This window comes from Sphaerodactylus townsendi, linkage group LG03 (assembly GCF_021028975.2).
Source record: "Sphaerodactylus townsendi isolate TG3544 linkage group LG03, MPM_Stown_v2.3, whole genome shotgun sequence".
NCBI lineage: Eukaryota > Metazoa > Chordata > Lepidosauria > Squamata > Sphaerodactylidae > Sphaerodactylus > Sphaerodactylus townsendi.
Window position 1 is genome coordinate 57,650,141 of NC_059427.1, and position 19,886 is coordinate 57,670,026.

Here is a 19,886-nt window from a genome sequence, read left to right on the forward strand (position 1 = left end):
TAAAGCCATTCTGTCTATTTACCAGACATGTACACAGAACTTATCTTAAAGCTTGCATTTCTTTAATGAATTTACGGAATTTCCCTTTATAGATATGAAATTAAAGATTTACTAAGCCATGCCTTTTTTGCTGAAGATACTGGGGTAAGAGTGGAACTTGCTGAAGAAGATGATGGTAGGAAATCCTCTATTGCCTTAAGACTCTGGGTGGAAGATCCTAAGAAGCTGAAAGGAAAACCCAAAGATAATGGAGCCATTGAGTTTACTTTTGATCTGGAGAAGGAAACTCCTGATGATATTGCACAAGAAATGGTAAAATAAACTCATTCAGACAGATAGATAAGTTGTACATATATCTGAAAAGAAACCAGGAGACAACCTGATATTTAATCCAAAGGATTAATTGCAGGTTATTTTGGAAAGCTAAAGTAAAAAATTAACAGTGAAATTCTTAGCAGAGTTACACCCTTCTCAATACATTGAGGTAAATGGACTTAGAAAAGCATACTAATTTAGATTGTATCCAGGAAAAATTTATGCTGATCAAATAAGGAAGGTGGATTTTTACCAGTTCCCTCTTCCCGTGGCTAACCTCTGACTCCTCATGCTCTTCTTGAATTTCCCCATCTTCTAAAAGCAATACTGCAATGATAACTTTGGGATACAGCAGGAACAGGAAAGCAGAGAAGTCACACTCTGCTGATGGAAGTTTTTCTATCAGAGAAGATTTTGCACAGAATCCAATCTTTTTCACTTTTTATATGTAAATTTTGTTTCTTTTAAAATCAGATGATAGCTTATCTGAATTTGGTATAGGTTTATGCAGGCATCTGAATCTAGTGGGCTTCAAAACTTTGACCAAGTTACCTTCTACACTATGCAAAAAGCCAAGGTCAAACATGTACATTTCTCTTTTTCCTGTAGTAAAAGTGAGATATCCAAATTCATACCTTAGAAATAAAGGTATTTAAGATTTGTTGCTCATCCTGACAATAGCACTTAACTATTCACCAATCAAGTTTCCACCAATTCATTTTAAGTTTTCTGATTCTGGTAGCAGAGATTGAGAAAACACAGATGCCATTTCCACACTGGAAGACAGAAACCTATTTTAGTGCTTTACTGTTGCAATTACTTTCCTCTGCTTTAAGCGGGTTCCACATGGGCCAAAAACAGAGGTGAGAAAACGGTGTGAAAACTATGTAAAATGGTGTAAAAGGGTTTACACCGTTTTCATACTGCTGTTTTTGGCCCATGCGGAATCCGCCTTAGATAGTAGATTTGTAGGGAGATACAATTGCATGTTTGTTACACATCAGAGTGTTCGGGGTCTGACAATTTCTCATGAATCTGGAGAAGAGAATTGTTTTGTCAGTGTTTATAATTTCATATACATTTGTTTTTATCATTTGTTTTTATACAGCTGCAATAGTTGTTAATTTCTTGTTGTTCTCCATTTTGTTTTATCCTGTATATATTATTTCAGACCCATTCTAATTTTCTAAAAAAAGGATCTGATAGATGCACATGTATGTATGTATTCACGTATACCATGGATTTGTAGTTGAACATCTATTTAATCTTTTCTTTCAGGTTGATGCTGGATTTTTTCATGAGAGCGATGTTAAAATAGTTGCAAAGTCAATACGTGATAGAGTAGCATTAATACTGTGGAGACGAGATAGGATTTGGCCTGTATTACAATCAGAAGATCGTCGGGATTCTGAGTGCTTAGAAAAACAGAAGGTCACACAAGCACAACAGGTTCAGGTTACGTACCTTTCACACGCTGGTCATCACATCCTATCAGAACCAGAAGAACCTGAAGCTGACCAGCACCTTTCTCAGCAAAATGTATCCACAAGCATTACTTCACTTGCATGTAAGTCTCATACTTGTGTTACTTCCTGTCAGTATTTATAATTGCTCAAGTAAGAGAGAATTCGTTTGTTCATTCATTCATTCAAAACATTTATGCCTGTCTTTCTCCCAAGGGTGGGTAACAGATTTGGGTGGTGGAAAGTGCCACCAGTCATACCCAACTTATGACAGCCCAGTTTTCAAGGCAAGAAACATTCAGAGGTGGTTTGAGATTGTCTGCCTCTGTGTCACTACCCTAGACTTCCTTGGCAGTCTTCCATACAAGTATTAACCAGTCTCACCACTAATTAGCTTCTGTTAAAACTATTTAAAGTAAATGACATCTGTAAGTATCCCAGGCCTTGACAACCAGTCAACAGATGCTATGAACATCCTCCAAAGGGCTTGAGAAAAGTTCTGCTTTGGGAGAGGTATCTCTTTGTGGGAGAGATGGTGTCTTCTTAATTTGTTCTGGAACACTTTTCTATGTGGCTGGAGCAGCCACAGGGAAAGCTATGAACAGTGTTGATCAGGAAGAATGTAGGAAGTCTGATGTAGAACCTTGTACAGTTGTGTAACTGTGCTAGCAAATCTGTAGACAAATTCATAAGAAATGCAGTGGGGAAAAACATAGGAATTGATTATTTGGAATATCCAGTGATCCTACACTTGGATGCTAAACCACAGCTTCATTATGTCCAGTTTGTTCAGTATAAATATCCCTGCAGCACCAAACTGGATGTTACAGCATGTCTGTGGCCACCCCCACCATTTTGAAGTTATGTTAAAATGCTGTGAGTGCCTGATCCTAATTGGGTCCACAGTGTGGCATTCTTGCTTTCTCCTTTGTGCATTGTCAAGTACCAGAACATCTGCCTGTCCCCACAACTGTTTTAGTACTCAAAAAGTTGCAGTGGCAAACAAGCACAATGCTGTGGGTCTGATCAAGATCCAGCTCTCATGGCATTTTAAAATGACTTTCACAAGCCACCTTCCTCTCCATAATGTGAGCTCCTGACCCCTTTTATATACAAAGAGGCAGCCTGTGAGCAAGTGACTGATCCTTGATCATGGTTTTTCTCGAGGGTTTTAAAAATTTATTTCTGAAAGAAAATAAGATTAAATGAAGTGAAGGAATAGGAAGAAAGAAAAGGGAGAGATTCATTGTGTGGAAATGTGTATTTTGATTCAGAGTTTTTACTCTGAATCAAAATTCACACTTCCACACAATGAACCTCTCCCTTTTCTTCCTATTCCTTCAATTCATTTAATCTTTCAGTACAGTAGGCAGAATTAAACAGGGTGACTGATGATCCTAAACTGATAGTGTGGAAGAAGGCTAAGTTTTCATAGACTTCTCCATCTTTTCCTTGCCTTTTTATTGTAGCCAGCAAATAGAGTGTAGCCTGCAGATATAGTGAGGTTTTGCAAGCAGCTGGACAATGCAAGGGGATTCAGTACAGAATCTGTGAATTTTGTTTATACAAGAAAGAAGGTAAATTACAGATTAATTAGGCTTTCGAAGAAACTGGTTGCCTATATCTAGGTTGTGAAACTTATTTATTTTGTATCCTGTCTTTCATCCCAGTGGGAACTTAAAGCTGCTTACATCATTCTTCTCTTCTCCATTTTATCTTCACAACAACCCTTTGTCTGGGGCTACCCTTGAAGTCAGTCCAGAGACTAGAACTAGTGCATCATGCTGCAGCTTGTCTGCTAACACCCCAGGCTGTGCTCATAGTATGCCGGTACTGAAGGATCTGCACTGGCTTCCAGTTCACTACTGCACTCAATTTAAGGTGTTGGCTATGACCTGTAAAGCCCTAAGTGGCCTGAGGCCAGACTACTTGCGGGAACACCTTCTGCCATATGGAGCAGCCCGGGTGCAGAGGTTATGGGGGGGCGGAGCTGCTGGTGATCCCTTTCCCCTCTGAGGTGAGGGGGTGGGGGTTGAGCAGAATTATTTCTCTGTGATAGCCCCCCACTTTATAGAATGCACTTCCATTAGAGGTCCAACAGGCACCAACACTACCTTTCGGCACCTGCTTAAGACCATCATTTTCACCCAGGCATTTGACAGATCAATGCCATCTACTCCCAGACCACTGGGCTTTTTACAGAACTTGCCCCCCAACTGCACTTAGAAGGATTAAAAGAGGATGGGTTGCTGGGGGTAGGTTAGTTGTTTTAGGTGTGCTTTTAGGAGTTTTTATCTGTATATGATGCTGTTTTTATTGTAAATGTGGGAAGCATTTTTAGATTATTGTAATCCACCCTGGGATGCATTTCAAGAGCAGGATAGAAATCAACTAAAGTTCTGTGAGGAAGGTTATGCTGAAGGTGTGTGTTGTACAAGCACTGGATCATTACCAACCCACAGGGTGACTCCCATCATGATGTTTACTAGGCAGACTTTTTTCAAGAGTAGTTTGCTACTGCTTTCCTCATTGATCTACCCTTTACTTCCAGCAAGGGGTACATTAGATAATACTAAATTTCTGCCTTTTTTAGTAATGCATATTTAAATCAACTGTTGCCTAATATTCTGACAAATACAAGTCTGTGGACTTTATATACTTTTTAGCACTAATGTAGTTAACATTTCTACTTATACAATATTAATTTTGTTCCATTAATACTTCAGGGATATTTTACTTTTACTGTTTATAAATCATAAATACATGTTTAACAATAAGTTCATACTTTCTTACTGTTCTTACTATGTAGCAGTGGAAGTATTGCATACAGTTTGAATACTTATACAGTATTTTTCTAGCTAAAAGTCCTATAAATAATTTTCTTTTCACTGCCTGTGATATTCAGAGTGGGCAGAAATGCAGATTAATAATTTAGTATCTCTGTACAACTGACCTTGGCTTCCAACTGCTGCTTTAGCTTTGTATAATTACGCTTTTTCCCTTTGTGGTTGCAAATGCTTTCTATAATGAGATTAAATTTACCAATGCCATAAACGTCTTTGCATTACTAAATATTCAGGGTTTAATATAAGACACAGACAAGCTGGAGATGGCTTTTTGTTTAGTTTTCCTCTAAACATAGAAGGAAAATTAATTAATTAGAACCTGATAAATGTATTGGTTGTGGGTTGTGTTGGGCTGGAGCATGTGATATCTAGGAATAGAAATATATTTATGAAGCCTATGCTCAACTAGTTTTGGTTTTCAATAGAATATTAGTTTGTTTCAGCTTTGTGTTAGGTTTCTGTTTGTCTTCAGGTTTCTGGAATCCAAACCCTATTTCACTGTTCATTGGATGGCCCATCCTATTGATTGTATTTGTCATACACTATGTAATCATCTGGAGTCTCAGCAAAAAAACATGGGTGTGAATAAGATAAATAACTGAAAAATAGATATAACCTTTATATATAATCTTTGTTTCCGTTTGGTGAAGCTGTCTCTTACATTGGATTAATTAGACACCTTCTTTATCAAAAGCCAGTTCCAAAATTGCAGAATTGTTCTCTAGATTAGAAACAGTATTGTGGATTAAAACATGTGTTCATATTATTCTGTTTCATTTCCCTACTTGCTTTCGAGTTAAAGTCTTTTGAGGAGGTATATAAAGAACTAGAGCATTTATGTCACGGTTATTACAGTCAGTTTGTTTCAAGGCAATTGTCCATTATTTAGTTTATGCTTCAGTGTAATAGAGGTGCCAATATTAATTTAAATTTTAATTCTTAATTTAATTCTCAGCAATAACTTGTATGAAATAACTGATAAGAAACCTCTACATACTGTATTTACTAAGACAGCACATAGCATTTAAAATTATTTCAGTGGCCATTTTTTGTATCATGTCTCACCTAATTTTCAGTATCTACAGTCAGAATTACACCATTATAAGTAGGAGTGGGAGCTCATGAAACTTGTGGGGAGGAAATCCCTTCCCTCGTTGATGAGCACCAGTTTGCCTCCCCCTATCTCAGCTGGTGAGTCTGCAGCCAGCTTGCCAGCTGCGGAAGCCACCACCTCATCCAATTTTCCCCTCCCTTCAGGCTTGCCAGGCTTCTCCCTCCTCCTCCTGATTTTGGCTCCAGAGCCCACTGCAAGCTCTTTAGCCAAGGAAGCAACTCCCCTTCTGATTGCCTCTTTCCAGTCTTGCCCTTTTCTCATGAGTGACGGAATGATATGCACAAATTAACAAATCCCCCATGCTCATTCAAGGCATTGACCTTCATAGAAAAGGACCAACAGTCTCATCATGAATATGACTTTGGAATGGATCCAAAGATATCTATTTTAAAAAGCTCTACTATAAATCTTCCTAGTGGCACAATCACACTGCCCTCGTAACAGAATTATACCCTTGTAAGTCTGTGTAAGTCAACAAGCTTAGAATGGTATACCTCTGCTGAGGATATCACTGTCAGTCTGCTTGAATACTGGTCCTACAGAATTCTGATAAGGGAAATGGATGGGTGAGAACCATGCTTTTAACCTTTACTTACCTCTACTTCCTCTCACTTTCTTTTACTGTTAAGAACTGCTTCCACATTTCCCTTCAAGAACAGCAGAAATGCCTGTGTGGCGTTTCCCCTAGTTGCTCCGGCCCCGCAAGTGGCTGTACCGACCCACCTTCCCTGACCTGGGGGTTGGACTCCCCAGACGATGTTACCTTAGCCTGGCCCTGAGGGCCAAGGAACAGTCTTGCCCACAGGACGCCTTGCGTTAGGCCACGCCTTGTACCCTCCTCCCGTACCCTGGCCTGGGGTCCCGGTGCTGTTTGCCTAACCCCTCTCCCTCTCACTCTCTCTGTTGCCTCACAGAAGAGAGCCCTCTGATTGCTTCTCCTCTTCCCCGGTTTCCTTGCCCCATCCTGTTATGCTTCACAGGGGTGGGGTGGATGAGTAGCTGGGGTGAAGCCCGGGGCTCACCAGCCTGTTTCCCCACAGCGCTGGGCAGCCACCCCTTCTAAGCTCCTTGTCTTTCTACCACTCCCTTCCCCTGCCAATGCCCTCCCCAGTCCCTGCTGCAGCGGCAGCTCCCGAGGCCCATTTCCCTTCTCCTTTTATCTACTCCTCCTCTTGGCCCAGCTGCAGCTCATCACTCTCTCTCACAGCCGGTTCAGCTGTGAGAGGCCCCTCCCTGCCAACACTCACTCTGCTGGCTTTTACTCTGTCTGCTGTTATCCTGCTGTCTCTCCCTTTGCCAGCCCTTGCCCTGCCTGCTGTCCTGAGTCCGGGCGCTGGGGACAGGGCCGCACCCGGACACCCTGTATTTAAGCATGTCACACTTCTTCTTTGCTTGACTGGTGGTATTCTTGTGACTTTCCTTTTTAAACTGGTTTGAAATAAACTCCCTTCTGCATGCAGAATAATGCACTTTCATTGTACTTTCATTCCACTTTGCAGCTGGATTTTACAATGCAGAATAGCAAAATCCACTTGTGAACAATTGTGAAAGTGGATTGAAAGTGCATTATTCTGCAAGTGCGGAAGGGGCCTTAGTTTGATCCAGTTCCAAGAGATAGGCTAAGTTGAAAGTGTGTGATTGACTCAAGTTGACCCAGCAAGCTTCCATGGTGCATGGCAGATTGGGGATTCAAAGTTGGGTGTCCTAAATCTGAGTCTACTACTCTAACCACTAGCTCTCTCCATATGTACTATCACGAAAAGGTGATTTGATGAAGGCCAATAGTTAGTACTTAGTACAGACAAGAATAGAAAAGGTGAATTCTTACATTCTAGCTCAGGCTGTAGTCATAAGAACACTTCTTGGAAATGAGCCACATTGACTAAAAAGAGACCTTCTTTTAATAACCTTGTCTGGGGATGCTTCCACAGTCTCTTCGCCAGTTTAATAACATCTATTATTCCTAACTATAATTTTACCTAAAGTTATTGGTTATAATTTAAGTTGTATCTCCAAGGGAATCAGCAATAGTTTTACTGCAGTGTTCCAGGTTTGATGGAATATCCACTGTGAAAATTTGGGATTTGAGTTTATTTCTGGGATCTGTTTTGGGTTTTGATTTCTGGCACCTTAATTATAAGAACGTCCTCCCCACAGATATCAGCTGGGAACTTTCACATTCATTTATGTATTGATGTGAATTATTTATTTGTACGTGTGTGTATAATGTATTATTATGTTCTGATGGGACTTTTGTTATTGCTGATGTTATGTGCCATCTTTGGAAGCTTTGGGCTAAGAGGCAGAATTAAAATAGCATTTAAATACATCTTTATTAAATTATGACTTTGATAACTATTTTTCAAAATCATTTTCCAGCTGATAGCACATTTGACAGTGGTCAGGGATCCACCGTGTATTCAGACTCCCAGAGCAGCCAGCAAAGTGTAATCTACTCATCTATGCCCGATGCAATACCTCCTATTATTCAGAGGGTTTACAGCCCACCTCTCAGTGAAAGCCAGGCATTGCCACCTGGTCTTCAGCAGCTGGGACCCTACCAGCAGCCTTCAGTAGTAAGTATAATTATTCTTCTAAAATATTTAGCACTTTTGAATCCTCACATAAGACCTTTTTTAAAAAAAAAAATCTGTTTTGGATTCCAGAAAGGACTTGGGGGAATTGCCTGTTACTTGCTTCTTCCTAATATTAATAGTTTGTCTGGTGGTATCATTAAAATGCATACGTATTTTTATTTGTTTAGAATATTTCTATACTGCCTCTTCAGAGTTCTGCTGAAGGCAGCTTACAATCAAAAACTACATTGTGTGTTACGGAATATTTGATGTCTTCCAGTGTAACAAGGAAAGTAGTAACCTTACATGAGATTTAACTCAACTTAGTGTATTAGTTTTTCCTGTGAATTGATGGAAATTCGTAAACCTAATCATGTGTTATTACTTTATTTGTTGTGGTTTCTTGCTGTTTGTGTAGGCATGTACTATTGTTCTTTTGTTCAAGAACTTGGAGAACAGATATTTCTTCCACCAAGGCCACACAGCTGTTCAGTGCCTTTGTGGTTATTTCCTTGGGTGTAATATTTTGTGCAGGAGTAGAAGCATTACTGTTGTAGGAACTCCAAAATCTGATAACCAATACCTGGCAAGGCATTCACACTTGCTCTCATGTTCCTGTTACAATGACCTTGGCCAAGAAAAATTAATGGAGCTGTCATTGGAAGAAGAATTTTAAGCAGTTGCACATAACCCTTTAGGACTTTCCAATGACACAGCTGTCACAGGCTTTGTATGTTCCTTTTTTGAGACAACCAAAGTACATTGCTGTTGTACTAACCAGTATTTGTCACTTGTGAAGAACAGCTGTTCTTGTAACTGCCGTTGCCATAGTGATTCAGCCGCAGCTTAGATACCAAATGCAACACCTTTTCCAGTGGAACTGTTGGCATCAAACATAAAACCATTGCAGGACAAATAAAAGTATAGAGTATATAATATAGATGTGGATTTATATTTTTAATATCTGTGGAATGTCTGAATTGTGTTGTGACCCACCCAAAACCCTTAGGGGATAGGGCGGGATATAAATCCAAAGTAAAAATAAATAACAATATTCAAGCGAACTACAACAACCAGGATTGCAGAAGTGTTTAAATTCTACTGAGTTATTGCTCATTAAAGCCATTTGTTAGGAGTACTTGGCCTATCTATTGAATTCAGGAAAAGACTGAAGAACATTGTGATGCCACCCCATGAGTCTGTAATGACCTGATGCTTGCTCAGGAGACTACCTTTAACTTTTAAAAATATGCTGTACCTATTCCTTCTTTTACTTGCAATAATATAGAAGCCAGCTCTGCATGTCACCCTTTTCATCAAGTTGGTAAATACTGTAGCAAAAGTTCAAGCCTGCCTTTATTGAATGAAAATTCGTTTAATTCATTCATTCACTTTTGGAGTTTATATCCCATCCTATATGGAGGTCTCAGGGTGGCTTACAAAATTAAAACAATAGAACAGTGGTTCTTGACCTTCCTAATGCCGCAACCCTTTAATACAGTTCCTCATGTTGTGGTGACCCCCAACCCTAACATTTATCCATTTTAAAGATGGAGAACACTGGTGCAGAGAGTCTTAGGTGACGCCTGTGAAAGGGTCGTTCGACCCCCCCAAAGGGGTCCCGACCCCCAGGTTGAGAAGCACTGCAATAAAACATCATATAAAACAAACTTTGTAAAGTAGGTTTTATGTTGAGAGACAATAACTAATCATTCAATAAGATTCACAGAAGTGGGAATTTATACTTCTCAGCTCCTGCCTAGAACTACTACAGTGTGCTGGTTTTCATGCTTGTAACATGTTTTACAGGTTTGGTTTTTCTACTTTTGATTTTACTTCTAGTGATTTTGTTTTATATGTTTCAGAATTGCTTTATTATGTTTTAAAGCAGTGCTGCTGTTAATTACAGGGGAGGCTGTTGTAAATTGCAGGGAAGGACACAGTGGGCTGAAGTCATCTTAGTCATTTAAAAATAACTAAAACAAGATACGTATCGTTTCCTGGGGTCACTTTCGAGTATATTCAGTATTTCCACAGGATTGCAGCTCAAGTTTTGAAGTCTCCAGCTGCTTCTCTCAGTCCCCACAGCCATAACCCCATGCTTGTTTTCTTAAGATATCCTATACTTCCCAACTGCTAGGATTGCCAAACAAAGATGTTTGTTGTTGTTACTTACCATAGTGAAAGATCCCCTCCATTAATCCAAACTACACTATTAATCAGTGGGTCTCACTTTTTGAACAACTATGTTATTGCCTCTGGAGAAACAATCCTCTGAACAAAACTTTCTGTTCTTTATAGTTGAGAATGTTTATATGACACAATTTTTGCAAACAAATGTTTTTTTCCTTTTTTTAGTCCGGACTTCCAGTGGTTCAAGCTCCACCTGCTGTTGTCTCTCAGCGACCACAACATTATCAAGAACCAGCAATCCCTTTCCCTGCTGTCCATTCCACCACAGTTGTCCCTGCACAGATGAGGCAACCCCAGCCTGTGTTAGCAAGCCAGCAGGTGAGAGCTTCTCTGCCTTTAGGGGAAATTTCTGAATTAATATTGAAGCATTTAGCTTGTGTCATGGAGAGAGACATGCCTCTGAAGAGTCCAGCCATAAATACTAGTGAAACATTAGGAACAACAAGACCATGGACACACAGTTTAGAAAATGCATGACAGCTATTTAGTGTTTCATGCTTACTTGTGCATTATAAGGGGCTGGAGGGGGAGCAAGATTTTTAGAAACAAGTTACTAATTGAAATGAATTCCTGTTCATGAATGATGTAATGTGTTTTTCGGGAGACTGGGAGTTTTAGTGTCTTTTCTTCTTAAGATTACTAGGTTTCTTTCTTCCAGTCAGTTCCTGAATTTAGCCTCTCTGATCTGTGGAAACAGGACTCCCCCCACTTCTAGAGAAGATTATCTGCCACCAGACTTCTGAGCATGGACCTCTATCCTTTTCTCTTGCTTATATTCTGCCCACTTTTAGTGCTGATAAGCCAATGCCAGATCACCTGTATTCTGAGATGAGTGCAGATGGCGAAAAACCTTCAAAAGGAATAGAAAGCAAAAGTCACTATTACCAGCTATAGAGAACCCCATTGTCTGTCTGTCTGTCTGTCTGTCTGTCTGTCTGTCTGTCTGTCTGTCTGTCTGTCTGTCTGTCTGTCTGTCTGTCTGTCTGTCTGTCTTTCTTTCTTTCTTTCTTTCTTTCTTTCTTTCTTTCTTTCTTTCTTTCTTTCTTTCTTTCTTTCTTTCTTTCTTTCTTTCTTTCTTTCTTTCTTTCTTTCTTTCTCTTTCTTTCTTTCTTTCTTTCTTTTTCTTTCTTTCTTTCTTTCTTTCTTTCTTTCTTTCTTTCTTTCTTTCTTTCTTTCTTTTTCCTCTCTTCCTTTCTTTTTCTGGCTCTGTGCTCTAACACCACTTATGTGGGTAATGGAAAAAAGAATTAGTGTGCAAAAGTGATGAAGCTTTACATGCTGTATGGTCATAACTATAGGTTTCTCACACACATAGCCACGTCTATCACAGTGATGCAGAAAGTGCCTTTTCAAAGAACTGACATCATTCTTCAGTGTGTTGCTGCTATCTTTAGCTAGGCTGGATGTTATGAGTCTTCCACTGCCTTGAAAAGGGGGCTTTTTACTGTGCATCTTGCTGGCACATATTGGCCTCATTATTAGATTGCCTTGAGATGCCAGGAGCTCTTAGGGTACTTATGTCAGTTTCTTTTTCTTTATCAGCAATCTATCCCACCTCCAGCTCCTTTACAACAAGTCCTAGCCAGCCAGCCCATTTGTGCAGTACAGCAGCCCGCACCTCATCTGTTGCCCCAGTATCAAACTCCAACTTCTCAGGTGGTAGCTACCAGTGCATCACTTGCCCCTCTACAGATCCCCCCTGTGCAGCCACTGCAGCAAGTCCAACCTGGCCAGGTGAGTTAACCTGAGAATTCCAAGAATATTCTTCACTCAATGGCAAAATATTTCAAATGGGTAGCATTTCATTGCTAATGGATGATATGATAATTTTTACTGTTCTTACCTCGCTTCTATGTACAAAAGCAATAATTTATTCACATGAGTACTTAAAATAAACTTTGCATGTTTATTTGGTTAAATGTGATAATATTAAAGCTTGAAAGGTTCTACAAATGTTGACAAGACATTAGTGAAACAGGTAAGAATATGTAAAGTATTTATTTTTTAAAACCCAGCAAGTTGATGCAAAACTGAGAAAGAATATTGTGACACCTTAAAGACTTATTTATTATTGCATAAACTACTGTAGATGAGAGTGTCAGATGCTGTAAATGTGACCTCAGACAGCAAATTATATATATCATACTCACACAAGCAGGTTTTTTATATACCTGATATTTTTATTTTTATTTACATTATTTAGAGTCCACCTTTCTCAAAGGGATTCAAGGCTGATTACACATAGTGATCCTAACTGGTGTCACAGATAGGCTTAGATGGTCACTTCCTGACCAATAAGAGTAGTCAGAGGGCCCATTCACAGTGGGAGCTTCTAGTGAAGGACAGAATCTGGAAGAGTCAGCTGAAGGTGGGGATGGTTGCCTCATTCTCAGCTTCCCTCTACTTTTGCTCCCTCTCTCCCAACTTTGCCTCTCCTGCTTTCCCCTCACAGTCTGTTGTGTGCACACAGCTTTCTCCTACATGCTTGACAGTATTTAGTGAATTTGCTATAGGATGTACTAAAACAAAAGACAGAATAGCTCATTGGGAACAATGGAAAATGCTTAAGGCTCCTTTGGATATAATGGAATTAGGAATGCCAGTTTATTTGCATGGGATCCATTGAAATACAATACAGAATGAAAAAGTTGCAATGCAGTTACACAATGAATTTTGTATGAAGGCTTCTGAACCCAGAGAACTGCTCTGGGACAGGAATAGTTGCCCACATGGTGAAATAATAGTCCCTGGCCATAGCGTGAGTGTTCTAGAACTGGAATGACAGTTCCCAGAGTGCCATGACAGCCCCTGAAAGTAGGAGAAGTGTTCTAGGATTAGAATGACAGCTCCCAGAGTACAGAGACAATTCCTTGAATTGGCAGAAGTGATGTGGAAATTCAGTGACCACCCCCAGAATGAAATGGGGGTCCTTGGGGATAGTAGAAGTCTCTTGGGCTTGGAATGTCAGCCTCCAGAGCAGAAGGATGGCCCCTGGGAGTAGCATGGCTGTTCTGGAACTGAACGGTACTTGTAGGGGAATGGTGGTCCCTGGAAGTAGCAGAAATGATTTTGGACTGGGATGACAACCAAAGTTATGGACACCCAAAGGGGGTGCCCCATCCTTCATTGTTTCCAAAGTGAGCTAATAGGAGATGGGGGCTTTACCTATGGACCCCCTGGACCAAACTTTACCAAACCTGGGTGGTATTATCAGGAGAGTCTCCTAAAGATGCCCTGAAATTTTGGTGCTGCTAGCCTAAAAACCGTGCCCCCTGCAGGCCAAAAACTGAAACCGGGCTCCATTTCCCCTACCTACGCCTCTGGATACAGAGCACTAATTTCAGTCACAGGCCATCATTCCACCCATGGATCTGTCAATCCAATTCTAGAAGACTTCCGTAATTCCCAGGGGCCATCACTCTACTCTGGGGACTGTCATTCCAAGCACAAAACACTTGTCCTACATCTAGGGGCTGTCATTTCACACTGGGACCTATCATTCCAGTCTCAGAACATTTCTGCTGCTCTTGGGGACTGTCATTCTTCTCTGGGATTTGACATGTTCAGTCTGTGCTTATAAAGGCCAGGAATTCAGGTATGTCTACCTATACCTCTGCTGATAGTGAAAATCTGATACAGAGCTGAGATGACTTGATGTTACTTGGTGAAGATTTTTGCATGAAAATGAGAATTTTTGTCACATTGTACTAAAATCTGAGATGATATTCTGAGGTAATTTTAACTTGCAGGTCTATGATGAAGTCCTAAGGAAATTAACCTTAAAAAATCAAAATCTAGCCATGACATTTACTCTTAATAAACAGGGCATTTTGCTATTGCTTCTGTATAATACCTTGTAATGAACTAAAATGCCCCTTGAAATTTAATTCTTACATTCTAAGCAAACAAAACACCATACAATTACAGTCTTTTCCATGTTGTAACAAAACACTGTCTAATAATGACCAGTTTTTGCACTAGTTTACCTGCAGCATGGCCATTTCTACCAAAGCCTCAACACAAAGATCAATGTTCAAAGCAAAAAAAACAGAGAAAAATGCAACACTGCAGTTTTGGAAAGATCTATGGGAAGGCTTTCAACAGGAAGGCACAGTAGATAAAAGATTTTGAGAAAGTTGTTGGCCAAAAACAAATACAAGAGCTGGAATAACAACTGATATGATAAAACATCGAAGCAAGAAAGTGAAAAACTGGACGGCACCAGGACATGATAAATTGCATGGCTTCTGGTTCAAATACCTAACCAGTTTACAGCCGACAGTGGCCAAGCAGTTCAATGAAATCATGCAAAATGGTGAAATGGATGAATGGCTAACAACTGGGAAGACATACTTGATTCAGAAAGATCCAGCCAAAGGAACAGCACCTGGAAACTTCAGGCCAATAGCATGTTTGCCCACGATGCTCAAATAGCAGATAACATAATGGACTTCTTGAAAGCAAATAACATCCTGCCATTGGAGCAAAAAGGGAACAAAAAAAGGGCAGGGGTACAAAAGATCAACTCCTGATAGACAAAATAATAATGGAGAACTGCAAGAATTGAAGAACGAATTTGCATATGGTCTGGATTTATTATAAGAAGGCATTTGACTCACTGCCCCATAGTTGGATCATGAAATGCTTGGAAACCATTGGCGTCAGCGAAAACATTCGAATATTCAATGAAAAAGCTATGAGATAATGGAAAATTGAACTGACAGTCGAAAATGAAAGCTTTGGAAAACAGTCAACATTAAGGGAGGAATTTTCCATGGTGATTCACTATCACCTTTACTGTTTATCATTGCCATGATCCCACTAACAGTAATTTTAAACAAAACAAAGTTGGGCTATTAAATGGCCAAAGACTCAGAAAAAATCTCACATTTGCTGTACATGGATGATTTGAAGCTGTACGGAAAATCACACACAGAAATCCAGTCACTGGTAATCACAGTCCGAATATTCAGCACAGACATTTCAATGGAATTTGGCCTGGAAAAGTGCGCCACTGTGGCAATAGAGAGTGATCGCAGAGAAATGCCTGATGGCCAACTCATCAAGTACAACCAAGAGGCAGCTTATAAAAACCTGGCCATTTTACAGCTGGATAACATCAAGCACAGGCAAGTGAAGACTGTGGTCAGCAGAGAATACACCCAGAGAGTCAGGAAAATTTTGAAATCTAAATTAAATACCATCAAGGGAATACCATCAAGGCCATCAACACTTGGGCCATACCCGTCATAAGGTACACCATGGGAATCATCAACTGCGAACAGGCCGAGTTGAATTCATTGGATAGAAAAACTCAGAAGCTTATGACAATGCACCATGCCTTACACCCACGCAGTGAAACTGATAGATTATACCTTCCCCGGAGATCTGGTGGCAGAGGCTTACTGCAAGTCCAGCAAACAGTGGAAGAGGAGAAACATGTGCTGGCCGATTATGTGAATAAAAGTCAATAACAGGCATTGATTGAGGTGAAGAACAGCCATTTGCTGAAGACCCCCCCCCCCCGTGGTGCCCCCCCCCACACTTACCTTTGTTCAGCCTGAAAGTGCAGGTTGGAAAAAGCGGCCTGTTCACTTGAGGCTGAAAATGGCCTGGTGGGAACTACACTTGGGGCTTGCAAGGTATCCTGGGAAGTGTAGTTTCCACCAGGTCATTTTCAGCCTCAAGTGAACAGGCCGCTGTTTTTTAACCCTTCCCTCCCTTGCATGCCACCCCTCCCTCCCCTCCCCTTCCCTTGTCTCACTAACAGGTAAGTGGGCCCAATTCCTACACCCCCACCCAGCCTAAATACTTAGGGTCTTAAACTTTGGGGGGCGGGGGATACTGCACGGGGACGGGGGCAAATTTCCACCCCCAAGGCGTGCACCCCTGGTAGCTCCACCTCTGCTGAAGTGACTTGTTGTGGAAGGAGACTGGAAAGAGAATAATTGAGAGAAAGGTGGCATATGCAATAGTAGAGGCCTAGCTCTGTCAGGGCTTTGATAAGCCACACATTTGCTGCAGATTCTGGAGCATTTGATGTGCAAGTAAATACTAGATAAGGGATCTGTTTCTTGCTTACAATTGATGACTCAGCCAACAATCTGTATATTCTTGTTTTCACATTTGCTATTGTTGAGGATGTAACATTGCTGTGGCGACTACAGCAATATAGTGCAAGATTTCTCTAAAACAACATTTGTTTTATTGTATTCTAGTGCCATGTTTATAGCAGAAGTTGTTACATAGAACTTAAATGTATACATGAAATGATATATATAGGTTTCAGAACTTAAAAATTCTTGATGCTGAATATTCATATGTATGTCAAAACTGATATCTTCAGTAGAAACTTTTGTAGAAACAATTGAGCAGAACCTTATTCAGTATGTAATATGGAAATTACTAATTTAATGATTTGTTAAAAACTGAATTCTGAACACTGTCACACGTACCCATATTCTTATAAAAAGAGTTTGATAACTACAATGCAAACATTTATACTTGGTTTCTTCAAGTATTCCATATGTATTATCTCCAATGTCATGTACTGAAGTCATTAAGGAAGCCGAAATGTTTCTCAAACTGATATGAAATGTTGTCCCACCTTTTTGGACATGCTTGTAGGGTTCTCCAGTTCCTTCATTTCTTGGATCCTCACATTCCATCTTCTTCATTCCCCATCTCTCCAGATACCCCTCTCTTTTCCATAGCACATCACACCAGCTAGGGTGGCCAACCTTCAGGTGGAACCTGAAGTTCTCCTAGAAATAGAAATGGTGACTTTGGAGATGAACTCTGTAGTATCTCATATTCCCTAAGCCCCCTGCCCTCTCCAAGTACTTCCCTAAATGTCCAGGTATTTCTCAACCTGGAGTTACCACCTTCTCTCCAAACTGAGTAACTGGGCCTTCACTGCAACCATCCTCTTTTCTTTCATTGCTTCTGTAATCCACCTTGAGTCTCAGCAAGAAAGGGGGGCTATAAATGAAACTGAAAATAAGCGTTTATGAGCCTGCTTACCAGTAAAACTCATGAGTAACGGAAAGGCATAGGTCTACACAGGCATCCTTCTGCATGTATGGAAGCTCACTGAAGTGTATGGATTAGCTTGCTCATATAGGAGCTCCATGTGCACGATGAAAAGCTTACAAAACGCTTGATTTGGGACATAAGCTGCAACCTCTTTCTGATAGATTTGTGAAACATCTTACATTCAGGTACATAAAATGAATGGTTATTAATGAATTATGGTATGATTAGTAACTTTCTTTTACAATGATGTTCAGGTTCTCAGATTTTAAAACATCCAGTTGATTTAAAGCAATCTACTTAGTTGTTTTAAGACAAAGTTGCTTGCTTTTATACAGGCTCATAATTCATCATTCTCACAATGCTAATAGGACAAATTAAATTAACTCGTTGCCATCCGTTAACACTTGCAACTTATATAATGCTATATTTTTTTTCAGATTCCTCAGTTTCCTGCCATTCCTGCAGTTACTCCTCTTGCAGGACTTGAAACCCATCCTCCAAACTTGCCTGATATTCCTGCTGCAAACGTACCCCCTATACCTGCTCCTTCTCAGTATTTCCCCCCAACGGTGATTTTGCCGAACCTCCCCATGAACTCTGCTCTGCCACTGACATCCAGTTCTCCTGCCCTCCCCATGCAAGCTGTCAACCTTCCTCATTCTACTGTGGCTTCCTTAGTCATGCCCTGCCAAACAATTGTGCCAAATATGCCATCTGCTCCAATACCATTACTTGCTGTGGCTCCTCCGGGAGTATCAGCTTTGCCAACACATCATGCAGTAGCCCAGCTATCCCAACAGCAAATATATCAGGCTACTCTCCAGCAGATAATTCAGAATGAAGCTCTTTCTTCTCCTCATCACTCTCAGAACATGCAAGCAGTTTCACAACAACAACAGCAGCTGCTGCCTCCACTTCCTCAGTCACTTCAACCAAGCATAATCCATCCTTCAGAACAGGCTATGTCTGCATCTGGGGCTGGTAATCAGGTAATCTGTTCGACCTTGGGTTTTTGTGGTTCTCCAATACAGGATTATTACTCCAAGTGGTATTACTCCAACTCATTTTTTGCTTTACTTTTTAATGCCCTATGGAGTTGAAGACTAAAAAATTAAAACTTAGACAATGAACATATTTCTAAAATGTGAAGTAAAACTGCAAATTTAACTACAAAATAAGTAGGTGACATAGTCCAACTGCTTCTTATGAGATATTTATACACTATCAAAGAGAGGAAGGAAAATTATTTTATGTGAACATCTATATATTTCAAGGTAGAGTTCAACAAGGAAGAAATTCTTACTCTGAATAATTTCAACACTATTCAGGGGTTTTATACAAAAATAATAAGAAAATTCTGTATTGCCATAGCTATAGATTTGAGGGAAGGCCCTGAGCTGCAGCATTTGATATTCATACCATTTAAATATTTACAACAGGATTAATTAATGATACAGTATGGTTTGAGCAGAAATAGACTATGGGCCTTTCCCCACTTTTGTCCTTCCCCTCTATGCCGCGCGCTGCTCTCAGCGCGCAGCATCCCAGGCGGCCGCCCGGCCGTCCCCATGACCCCACGCTCTGTGCGGGGCCATCAAAAGGCACCGTTGAGAAGAGTGCCTGGGATGCTGCGTGCTGAGGGGCGCGACAGCAGCAGCTTCGGGGAGGCTGCGCTGTCGCCGCCCCTCTCAGTGGGGAGTGCCGAGGAACCCCGCGCTACATTCCTCGAGTAGCGCGGGGCTTAAGGGAAGTGGGGAAAGGCCCTATATCCGTGGTGGCGAACCTTTGGCACTCCAGACGTTATGGACTACAATTCCCATCAGCCCCTGCCAGCATGGCCAATTGGCCATGCTGGAAGGGGCTGATGGGAATTGTAGTCCATAACATCTGGAGTGCCAAAGGTTCGCCACCACTGCCCTATATGAATACTACTCAAAAATGGCTTGCTAAAAATGGGAACTTTTATAAGAAGCCATGGCATTTTATCATATTGTTCACCTTTGACTGCTAGTAGTCAATATATTGTAGTAGTCAATATATTGTTCTTATATTCTTAAAACTCACAACATTCCATTTCAAACTATTTTTCTGTGTCTCTATGTTTACTGTATCTAAATTTCTGTCATCAGTCATATATTTGGTACAAATATATTGTTTGCAAAGAATTTGCCCTTGTCTGAATCCCAACCTAACCTCCATTGAACCAATGTTGTTATTTCTATTGGTTTCTATGTAGTTGCTTCAGTCCTTTTAGCCTTCTAAACATGTCAGATATCAAACAGTGAAATATCTCTGCCAGACAAGAGTCATCGTTTATTTTCTTGAAAGAGATCCGTGATAACAT

At 40.5% G+C, this 19,886-nt stretch overlaps 1 protein-coding gene across 11 annotated transcripts in view; it reads left to right on the forward strand.

Moving 5' to 3' along the window:
- The window catches only part of WNK2 (WNK lysine deficient protein kinase 2), a 168,188-nt gene that overhangs the window by 81,358 nt on the left and 66,944 nt on the right, over nt 1–19,886 (forward strand). For 10 of the 11 annotated variants that reach the window (XM_048488208.1, XM_048488207.1, XM_048488199.1 and 7 more), the window contains exons 7-12: nt 93–312; nt 1,594–1,882; nt 8,118–8,314; nt 10,673–10,825; nt 12,050–12,241; nt 17,980–18,531. In XM_048488208.1, the coding sequence (XP_048344165.1) occupies nt 93–312; nt 1,594–1,882; nt 8,118–8,314; nt 10,673–10,825; nt 12,050–12,241; nt 17,980–18,531 (1,603 nt within the window). The remainder of the gene's footprint in view (nt 1–92; nt 313–1,593; nt 1,883–8,117; nt 8,315–10,672; nt 10,826–12,049; nt 12,242–17,979; nt 18,532–19,886) is intronic. The other variant, XM_048488206.1, reaches the window with a different exon arrangement.